This window comes from Sinocyclocheilus anshuiensis, unplaced genomic scaffold, assembly GCF_001515605.1.
Source record: "Sinocyclocheilus anshuiensis isolate Anshui unplaced genomic scaffold, SAMN03320099.WGS_v1.1 scaffold206, whole genome shotgun sequence".
Taxonomy (NCBI): Eukaryota; Metazoa; Chordata; class Actinopteri; order Cypriniformes; family Cyprinidae; genus Sinocyclocheilus; species Sinocyclocheilus anshuiensis.
The window spans coordinates 39,489-50,106 of record NW_015542358.1 but is presented as its reverse complement, the minus strand read 5'-3'; the positions used below and the strand labels follow the sequence as shown (position 1 = coordinate 50,106).

The following is a 10,618-nucleotide window of genomic DNA, read 5'->3' as shown; positions in this document are numbered from 1 at the left end:
TCTACTGCAAATCACAAATCCAACCACTGTGTGCACCAGCAGAGTTTTGCTGGCATCTAATGGGGAAAATTTGGTACTGCGCCCAAACAAAATCTTACTGAAAGCTCATTTTTTGAGATATCAACCTCAAATTTGGAATACAACTTGTTTAGATTTATGGCTTTGATTTTCTAGCAGGTATAGAGTTCAACATGTTTCATAAAATATATATTTTATATAAAACATCGTTCATAAATCATTTTCATAAACCTAAACATCTAGAACTGTTTTTTTTTGGTTTCACTTTTTAAACTTTTTTTACTTCAGCAATAATCTGCCATGGGTCTTCTTTCAAATGAGACCAAACTTAGCTCTGTGCTCCCAAGCTTCAAATTTTTATGACAGTTTTTTGACATGGACATTTTTGTCCACTATGGACCTATGTGTAACTTTTTTTAATTGATGCACAAGGGTTAAAAAAAATAGTGAAAACAGTAAAGTTGTGCAATATTATTACAATTTGAAATAGCTGTTTTCTATGTGAATATCTGTTCAAGTGTCATTTATTTCTGTGATCAAAGCTGAATTTTCAGCAGTCTTCAGTGTCACATGATCTTCAGAAATCATTCTGATATTTGCTGCTCAAGACACATTTCTTTTCATTATAAGTTTAGAGCTGCTTCATATTTTTGTGGAAACCGTGATGCGTTTTATTTTTCAGGATCCTTTGATGAATAGAATGTTCAAAAGAACAGCATTTATTTGAAATCGAAATCCTTTGTAACATTATAAATGCCTGTCACATTTGAACAATTGAATGCATCCTTAATTGCTGAATTAAAGTATTACGTAATTTCTTTCCAAAAAAAACCTTTCTGACCCCAACCCTTTGAACTGTAGTGTTTATGCAAATTAATAATACTAAAACCATCATCACTGTCAGTAAAAATGGGAAGGTTGCCGTTAAATGCTCGACTTACTTCTTGTTTCTGGGATGATAGCCACAGAATGAGACGTTTTTCAAATGGAAAAAGTGACTATATTGGCTGCTCTGTGGAGACACATTCATAACACAATTCAGCCCAGTTCATCTGTACAGTTTGATTTGACCATACAGCTAAATATTCAACAAACAACAGCGTTATTCTTCATTCCTCACTTGAAAGTCTTCATTTTCAAGTTTAAGTCTTGGAGATGCTCGATGCAAAACCGTGCTCGAAGGCGATCATAAAACAAACATTGTTAATGCAGTAGATGGCTTTTACCAAGTCGAAATCATCCTGCACCGTGAGTTTCAGTCCCTTCACGTTGATCTCCAGGACGCAGGATGAGGGAGGATTGTAAAGCACAGTCAGTCTCCTGTTCATCGCAATCTGGAGTCGATCATAAACAACCGTTATCAGTCTAATCAAGAACTTACATATGCTTAACCCAAGTGCATGTGCTGATTCCCTCACTACAATCAAATAATATTTAAGATTTATGTATTAGAATCTCAACCTAAATGTGCATCCAGTTGGATTACACAGTTAAACAAACTCATAAACTTGATACTAATAAATGTGATGCATACCGTGTTCATCAGTTAAACATAAACGAAACAGGTAAGATTTCTGTGCTGTTCTGTTTGAAATAATTTAGAATTTTATAAAATATGACATATATATATATATGATATTTATTCAAATAGCTTACAATCAGCATACATCTGTTCATTGTTTAACTGAATTACATTTATTCAGTTAAAAATATGAACATGGTTAAAATATGGCTAGCCGTGGAAAAAGCAATATTCAATTAAAATGTACGAGATCTGATGACAAATCAGATTTACTGATGATAAATATATAAACCTGGTTATCGTGTGTTTAAAACACATTCACTTTATATTAGTACTATTACAGAAATCTGACCGGTTTAATTTAATTATGACTGACAAATATGCATTAAAACTGTGTAATGGAAATTTTACATGCAATTCAAATACATAAATCTTTAATTTAGGCCTAAATGTTTTTGAGCGTACATTTGTTTTCATGTGATCAACATTTTAAACAAAGAATAGTGAAGTTCGCAAGTTTCACACGAGACATTATTACTGTAAGAAATGCACTTTTTTTTTTTGTTCATTTAAACTACGCAGTGAAATGTGACGTAAATCTTATCCAACCTTTTGCATAGCTGCACACAAAACATCATTGCCTTTGTGATTCAGCACTTGAGCCGAGCCGAGGAATTTCATCGTATATCTCTCCATCCATTCAGTACTTTTTGCTAACGAGAACAAGACCGAGACATAAAGACCATACAAACAGTTAAGTAATTAAAGCCAAGTCACATTGGTTTCTATAGTGCTCATGAAATGAATACAATTTCAGCTGTAAAGCAGCTCTAAAAAGACGATAGCATCATTATTCAGCTCACTTTACACTTAAAAATAAAGGTGCTTCACGATGCCATAGAAGAACCTTTTTTTTGTCTAAATGGTTCCTTATAAAACGGAGCGTTCCGGTCCTTGATTCTGATTGGCTGAGCCACGTTCGAAGCTGTTGTAAATTACACTACAAACACACACCGTTGTTTACTTCTGTGTGCTGCTCGGCAAACACTTTGTTGGAACCACAACTGTTTCTGAGGAACTACATTGTTTGGTGGAAGAATACTGTTTTTATTAATATCATTACACTTTACTTGCTCGGTTTTATTTTGTGAAACCTTACTACGTATATGGAATAACCGTTTTATAAAAGCAATAATCCCCGTGAAGCCGTGGTTTACAGTGAATTTATAACAGCTAAGGGGGTTTACTCCGCTTCACATCGTACCTAACAACGCCCCTTAGCTGTTATATATTCACTGTAAACCACGGCTTCTTGGGGCTTATTGCTTGTTTCACAAAAGGTTCTTTGTGGCGAAAAAAGGTTCTTTAGATTATAACAAGGTAGCAAAAAGATGGTTCTTTAAAGAACCTTTGACTCAATGGTTCTTTGGTTCTTTAAAGAACCTTTGACTGAATGGTTCTGTGTGGAACCAAAAATGGTTCTTCTATGGCATCACTGTGAAGAACCTTTTAAGCACCTTTATTTGTAAGAGTGTAGTCCAATGTTGTTTCGTTTTAATTCAATAACAGTGTTATTGTTGCAAAGTTCATTAGTTATGAAGTTAACTTCTTCTACAGAAGACAATCGTGTCATTATTCAAAACACAGTGATCTGAATCTCCAGCTCTTACCATTTGAAGCAAGCTCTTGCTCCTTGAAGACCTCAGTGGCGTAATAAGCGGGAAAGATGCCATGTGCTCCGCTTCTCATGTTGTAGCCCTCGCACCAGTGATCCTCGTCCTGCAGCTCCACCAGCAGAGGGTCACTGACCTCCAGCTCCAGCTCGTCATCATGACGAGGGACAAACCTGCCAAAAACACTTCCATCAGGCGAGGACATGCTTGCTTTTCTATCTGGTTCGTTCTCAGATGGTGAGATTTGTGTCTCGTTTTTTGTCCCAGTGACTTACTACTCATATAATTAACAAGATACTCAACTTGTATAACTTAAAGGGGTGGTTGATTGCGATTTCACTTTTTTTTAACCTTAGTTTGTGTGTAATGTTGCTGTTTGAGCATAAACAATATCTGCAAAGTTACAAAGTTGAAAGTTCAATGCAAACGGAGATATCGACTTTTAAAATTCTGGCAGTTTAATGCCTACAAATACGGCTCATTCAGATCATCAGCTCAGCTCTGTTCCATTTATACACTTATTTTCACATAGCTATGAGAAGTGTTATACATGGACGCGCATGCAGTTGCCGTACTGTCTGTATTAAAGCTTTAAAGGTGCCATAGAATGGAAAACTGTATTTACCTTGGCATAGTTGAATAATAACAGTTCTGTACATCTGTACGGGCCTCAAACACCATTGTTTCCTCCTTCTCATGTAAATCTTGAGCACGTGCGATCGCAAATCTTGAAAGTGAAAGTAAAACGCGATCCTGCATTCAATGGTGTTTCAATACCCTGCATATTAATAGCGGCTCCCTGATTAGAGACGATTAGACACGCACTAGAGGCGGTTTAGCCAATCACAACACACGGGACTAGCTAACCAATCAGAGTCCATCGCGTATTTCTGTGGGAGGGGCTTCCTAAAAGCAGGAAATGATCAGTGTGTTTATCAGAGAAGTGACAGAGCGCTGAAGAATAAAGGTAAATTATGTGAAAAACAATACGTTTTTTAAAAAACGAAGCATGAACACGTTAGACTGCACCCCATAAACACAATCAAAACCAGTCAACCACCCCTTTAAAACATAACACAATACTTTTGGTTTTTTTTTTTTTTTTTTATATGTTGAGTCACAAATGGTGCCGTTTCCTGAGAATGACCCAGTATCCACTGTTAACAGTTGTGTTTCAGTCTGTTTCACCTGTACACGGCTCTGTGAGTCTGTTCTCTCTCTTCTCCATTGATTACGCAGGAAAACAAGCCAAACGATTCTGTACCTAAACACCAAAGCAATGAGTTTGTTTCAGCCTGTCATACAAACACTTTCACATCAGTACAGTGCATTATATCAATATACAGTGCATTCTAATTATGGTCAAATACTGATCTATTCTTACACACGTACTTTCTAATTGACATAGTAATTGAAGATTTGATACAATTGCAAATTATAGGGAAGCAATCTACACTGAACGAACTGAACTAAAAGCTTTCAAGGGTTATTAAGGGCTTTTAGGAACATAAAAAAACAAACTGTTTCAAATTAATTATAAAAACTGCACAAGGGCAGTGGGGCTGAATCTACCAACGATTCCGTTGTTATACCAAATACAATAACGTTGTAGGATTTCTTTATTTACCTGTTTATAGCAACACCCTTTCAGCAAATAAATTAAGCTACTGGTTGAATGTCATGTAACTCATAGCTTGTTCCTCAGCAAAGCCTTCATCTTAGTACTTTATAATATCAGTTGTATATATATATATATTGAATTTTGACACTGAAGACTGGAGTAATGATCCTGAAAATTCAGCTTTGATCACAGGAATAAATTACATTTTAACATATAATCACATAGAAAACAGTTATTTTAAATTGTAATAATATTTCACAATTTTACAGTTTTGATCAAATTAAACGCAGCCTTGGTGAGCAGAAGAGAATTATTTCTTTTTAAAAACACACGCACACACAAAAAAACAAAGAATTCCAAACTTTTGACCGATAGTGTTCAAATGCTAAAAATATATAAAAGTGCACTTACTGGAAGAGCGTGAGCAGGCGTTCATGAAAACGTTAACAAATTTCCGAGAAAACTGCATGTCGGCTTCAGGCGTGGAATCCTCTGACAGACACGTCGAAGCGTCCTGTTTGATCCCGCTTTGTTTTCTTCCCCCGTCTTCATTCTCGTTCTCCTCATCCTCTTTCTCAAGAGCTGACTCGTATGGAGAGGAGACGCAGTTATCGTAGACGGTGGCCGAGTCGCTGTCGTCGCTGTATCCGCGATAACACTCTTTCAAGCTGACGAGCTCCAGCTGATCGTGCTCGTCCACGACCAGCGTGTATTTCACCGAATCGTAGGAAAGTCCGCTTGCGTCCGAGTTGCTCATGGAAGTCCGCAGCATTCCCGACAAACCCTCGCGGTGCGCGTGAGCCTCGCCTGCGCCGCAGTCTCCGTAACACAGATCTTCCGCTCCAGTTGCTTCTTCTGCTTCACTGTCAGGGGCCACAGCAGCCAAAGCCTCCACACAAGAGGAATATGAAGGCGGCTGCAGATCCTGTTTGCTGTACGGAGGGGGAGCTTCATTGTCAGAGCTGTCTGGGATTACTTGGGAAAGCGCCGGCGTTCTCTCGTGCTCCAGAGCCTCAGTGCAGCGCTGTATCGGCGTCAGAAAGATCTCCTCCGTAGGCTCCAGCCTAACGTCTGTGTGATATCGGATGCGTTCGCAGTGGCCCGCTTCTCTGTGCACGTCTCTGGCTTTGTATGGTGGGGCAGGAGCTTGAGTGTGTTTGGAGGGGCAACTGTTGGGTTTGTCGGTCGAGGTGCCGCAGTCCTTCATTTGAGTCCGACTCTGAGCAGTGTGGTGCTTCTCCTCATCGCTCAGACACGTGTGTTCGCGAGATGGCGCGAGTTCACCTGGTTGCAGGAGGGTCGTGCACAAAAAAGTGAATTGATAGAGTATCAATCAAGTCCATGCACGAACACAAACACACATAAATATGGCAGTGCACTTTAATTATTCTGTTAAAATTAAGTTATGACCCTAGTAAAAAAGTAAAATACTTTTATTTCATACTAAGTATAGTTAAAATCTATTAACATATTTGCTGATGTAGCGCTCGAGACTTACTGATATAGAAATTGTAATTAAACTTTCCAAGCGCAACTCGTGCACAAATCTTAGTATTAAGCATAAAATGTGTTTTAATGTCACTATTGATGAGGATTGTATATCTTTGAATAATATCGGTCTTTAGATATTTAAATTGTAGCTACCTGACGTATACTTGCAATAGTTCCACTTTAGCACGATCAAATATACTTCAGTTTATCTTTAGCTGGACTTCAGCACTACTTCCGCACAATTAAAGTGCAGTAAGCACAAAATTAGTTGTTCCAATTTAGCAGACGTTTAGTATACCAGTTTAGTATACTAAAAATACAATTGCAGGGTATTTTTATTAAGTACGTACAGTAAATATATAAATGTATTTGTAGTATACTTAGCATGAAATAAATGTATTTCAAATTCATTTTAGTGTATTTATTTTGGTAACACTCTATTTTAAGGTGTCCTTGTTACACGTTACATGTACTTACTATTATAATAACAATAAATCATGCGTAATTACATGCAAGTAACATAAACCTAACTATATAGTAAGTACATGTAGTTACTCAGTATTTAAATGTAAAATTACACTGTAACAAGGGCACCTTAAAATAAAATGTAACCTTTATTTTTTACTAGGGGAGATCAGTGGTAATAGTCAACTAACATGCTGACTAATAAAACATAAAATGGCTCGGTTTGTTTTTGAAACAGACAGACCAAGATGTTAGTTATGCCTATGTGACCCATTGTTTGACTAGAGTGCACATGCAAACATGTTTTTGTAGATGACTCGACTAAACCGAATTCACATGACCACAGTTGGCAGCAAAACATGACTGGTCTTTTGTCATTGAGACAACAGAGCAAGGGAGGTTTGGCATACAGTGAGCTAGCCGACAAACGGTCAAATTACCTACAAAATAAACAGCAAATGCAACAAAAAAGAACACACTTTTAAAAGTACACCTTTGAGAAATGCACTTAATCATATTGATTGTGCACTTGGAGTGTACTTCAAATCATGAAAGTATATTTAAAAAAAAAGACTTTGCAGACAATAATATTAATAAAATAAAATGTCACCTAAGTGTATGTAAAGAGAGACACTTAAATGACTATGTTTCTTAACACACTTAAGTACACTTTTAAAAATTGCAGTTTGTAATGTTAAACATTTTACGCTAGTATGTTTAAAATGGTAGTTTTAATAAGTTTTGATGTGCTTTAAAGAAGCACACTTATTTTGATGTGTTGATTACTTGATTATAATTTAATCGCAGTGTGTTGTGTTATTTTATTTTACATTTAAGGTTAATATATTTCAAATGTACTAAATTGCAACTTTATGTGTCATTACACGTATATTTAAATGCATTACATACAAGTTACATACAATAGAAATTAAGCATATTTTAGTTTATCATAAATGCTTGTCAGTACATTCAGCAGTACTTTAACCATATTTCAAATGCAATAGAAATAATTATGAAATTGCATATAAAGATGTACTTAAGTTGGTTAAAAATGACTAAAGTTCAGCTAATTGCAATTATTATACATTTAAACTACAATACATTTTCATTCAATTGTAATTAACATGCAATTAAGTGTCTGAACGCATTACATTCAGTTCATACTTAAGTCAATTCCTTTAAGGTATTTTATTTCGGTAAATGTAAATATACTGTATATGTCACAATGCTGAAAGCAGGATAACTGCAAAAACACAAAATTCTATTTAAAAACTTTTTTTTTTTAAACTTGTTTTAAGTAGAGAACACTGTTGTTTCTGCTGTGATGTCTTAATTAGCGCACACACATAAACAAAGATCACTCACCTGTTTTAAGGGGCGGCAAGGTCTGGGAGATTTTCTGCTGCCAGCTGTACTTCTTCGCAAATGAGTTGTTGTTTAAAGTGTCCTGTTGATTAGATGCAACAGACAGGCTATAGCATACTAATCTTGCAGTATACAGTATGCAAACTGTGTATAGCATATGTTTCTATATACATGGCACTGGGTACTGATGAACCAGAGGTAATATCAATCTTTTCTTTTAATCTTTCACATTATTTTATCAGACCCAGGGGTTCTCTGAGTTTTCATACTACAAACAGACAAATGTCCAAATTTGACCTGTTGGTGGCGCTAGACGATTTCAGTCAGATAACTTATATTTGCCAGCGAGAATTTTCAGACTCTTACCTATCAGTGTTTCCAAATAAGCAAAGCCATTAGACCATCGCACTCCCAGTCTTAAGTCGCTGGGGTATATTTGTAGCAATAGCCAACAATACATTGTATGGGTCAAAATTATAGATTTTTCCTTTATGCCAAAAATCATTAGGATATTAAGTAAAGATCATGTTCCATGAAGATATTTAGTAAATTTCCTACCGTAAATATATCAAAACTTAATTTTTGATTAGTAATATGCCTTGCTAAGAACTTAATTTGAACGACTTTAAGATGATGCATACATCTCAATTTTGAAAAATTGACCCTTATGACTGGTTTTGTGGTCCAGGGTCACATATGCTAAAGTATACTTCTTTTTACAAGGACAAAGTGAGTGAGTAATAATCAGTCATTAAAACATTAATTGAGTGCTTTATGCACTATTTAAACATTACTTCATGATATTTAGTTTTGCACTCTTTTCTGAAATGTCCTAGGATGCACTGCTTCCCTTGCCTCATCAGGTGTATATCTATAGTCATATTTTAATCTGTCTATTACCTGAGTCCGCGGCACCTGTGGGAATAAGTTGAGAGTGGTGGGTCGTTTTGGACGGTAGGCATCCATGCTGACAGGAACGGCAGAATCCATTGATGCTCGACAAGCCACTCTTTGGCTCCTGTGTGCAGCATCAGTAAGATGTGAAGGATGTGTCTCTGCCTGGATCTGACCCGCTGCGCCTGCCTCCACCTCGTCCAGGCTGCTATTGTGTGCCTGGATCACATGATCCTGCAGGGATTGGAAAGATCGGCTGTCAGTCAGAGAAGAGAGTGAATGAGAAAATAAGAGAGGGGAGATGAGGGCCACTGAGCAGACCATTAGAGCAAGCAATGACATCAGACTTTGGCTTTTTCAGTGCCGGCGAAGCCGAGAGAACAAGAGCCGGGGAGGGGTTTGGTACAAAGACTATTCATATGCGTGTTTACTCACTGCATTACAATGAGACTCATTAACACGTAGAGCTCGGGCTGCACTCAGCTGCGGCTCTGTTTGCGGCAAACATTTGCCAGATTTGATCAGATTTTGATATAGACGAATTTATAAAAAAAGTGCAGCAAAAGCAAAATTTCCGTCGAGTGGAAATTAAGAGTTTAACTCAGTTTTTAAAAATGTTAAAAAATCATATTTTTTATTATGTTATCATGTTTTTATTGTGTTAGTTTGCTGTATTTTTTAGTTATTTTTTAACCTAATCAAAAGAACCCAACTGTAGTTTGATTGAGATTAATTGCAATGCACAATGAAAAAAAAAACAAAAAAAAAACATGATTTTTGAAAATGGTTATCTGTTTTTGCAAATGAACTCTTCAAATATTTTCTGTTTATTATGTATTTTGGTGTAACTGACCAATAATTTGCATCAGTTCAGTGGGCTGGGAAACATGACTTACTTTAATGCCACACATGTAATGAAGCCCATAAGCTGGCTGCTGAAAATTCAGCTTTGCATCACAAGAATAAAGTCAGTATATGAACAAACAACTGGCAAAGGACAAGAATTTCATTGCAATACTGAAAATAATATTGCATACAAATGATTAAAAGATCCTTGGCATAACAAGGGTGTTGCTATGCAATAAAAATAATGATCTGCTACAAATGTTGCATCTGCTGCTCATCAAAAGACATGCACTAACACAGAAACATTTGATATATTCTACCACTAAAAACACAAGCTTGAAGAGTGAAAGAACCTCATACCATTTCTCCCATTGCTCCTCTGTCCATTCCTCTTTGCCATCACCGTTGGAGTCCATTCTGTGAGCAGTGCAGCGTGGGATTGTGTGGACATCTGGTCAAAGCTCGGCACCTGCCATTCGAGCTGCTCTATCTGAAGTCAGGTTAGACTGACTAGCACATGTGGCTCCAGCATCCTCATATGTGCTGTAGAATGAATGAATGCTGCATTTTTCTCACTGTATCTCTCTGCCCTTGCTCATGTGTTTACCTGCATCCTCACTGGGCGATCTACAACCGGATCACAGACAAATACAAGCAGAGATGGCAAAATAAAAGCTTTGCAGAGTCAGAGCTGAGAGAGATGCTGCGAGACAGTGTCCTTCT

General features: G+C 36.9%; 1 protein-coding gene across 1 annotated transcript in view; it reads right to left on the bottom strand.

The window, feature by feature from the left end:
- Positions 1 to 10,346, bottom strand: part of mapk8ip1b (mitogen-activated protein kinase 8 interacting protein 1b) — a 15,396-nt gene extending 5,050 nt beyond the window's left edge. The window contains exons 1-9 of the mRNA XM_016490680.1: positions 10,256 to 10,346; positions 9,056 to 9,360; positions 8,156 to 8,237; positions 5,246 to 6,118; positions 4,402 to 4,477; positions 3,211 to 3,386; positions 2,150 to 2,253; positions 1,245 to 1,352; positions 960 to 1,030 (exon numbers count right to left, since the gene is read on the bottom strand). Coding sequence (XP_016346166.1) covers positions 960 to 1,030; positions 1,245 to 1,352; positions 2,150 to 2,253; positions 3,211 to 3,386; positions 4,402 to 4,477; positions 5,246 to 6,118; positions 8,156 to 8,237; positions 9,056 to 9,360; positions 10,256 to 10,346 — 1,886 coding nt within the window. The remainder of the gene's footprint in view (positions 1 to 959; positions 1,031 to 1,244; positions 1,353 to 2,149; positions 2,254 to 3,210; positions 3,387 to 4,401; positions 4,478 to 5,245; positions 6,119 to 8,155; positions 8,238 to 9,055; positions 9,361 to 10,255) is intronic.
- Positions 10,347 to 10,618: the final 272 nt, after the last annotated feature.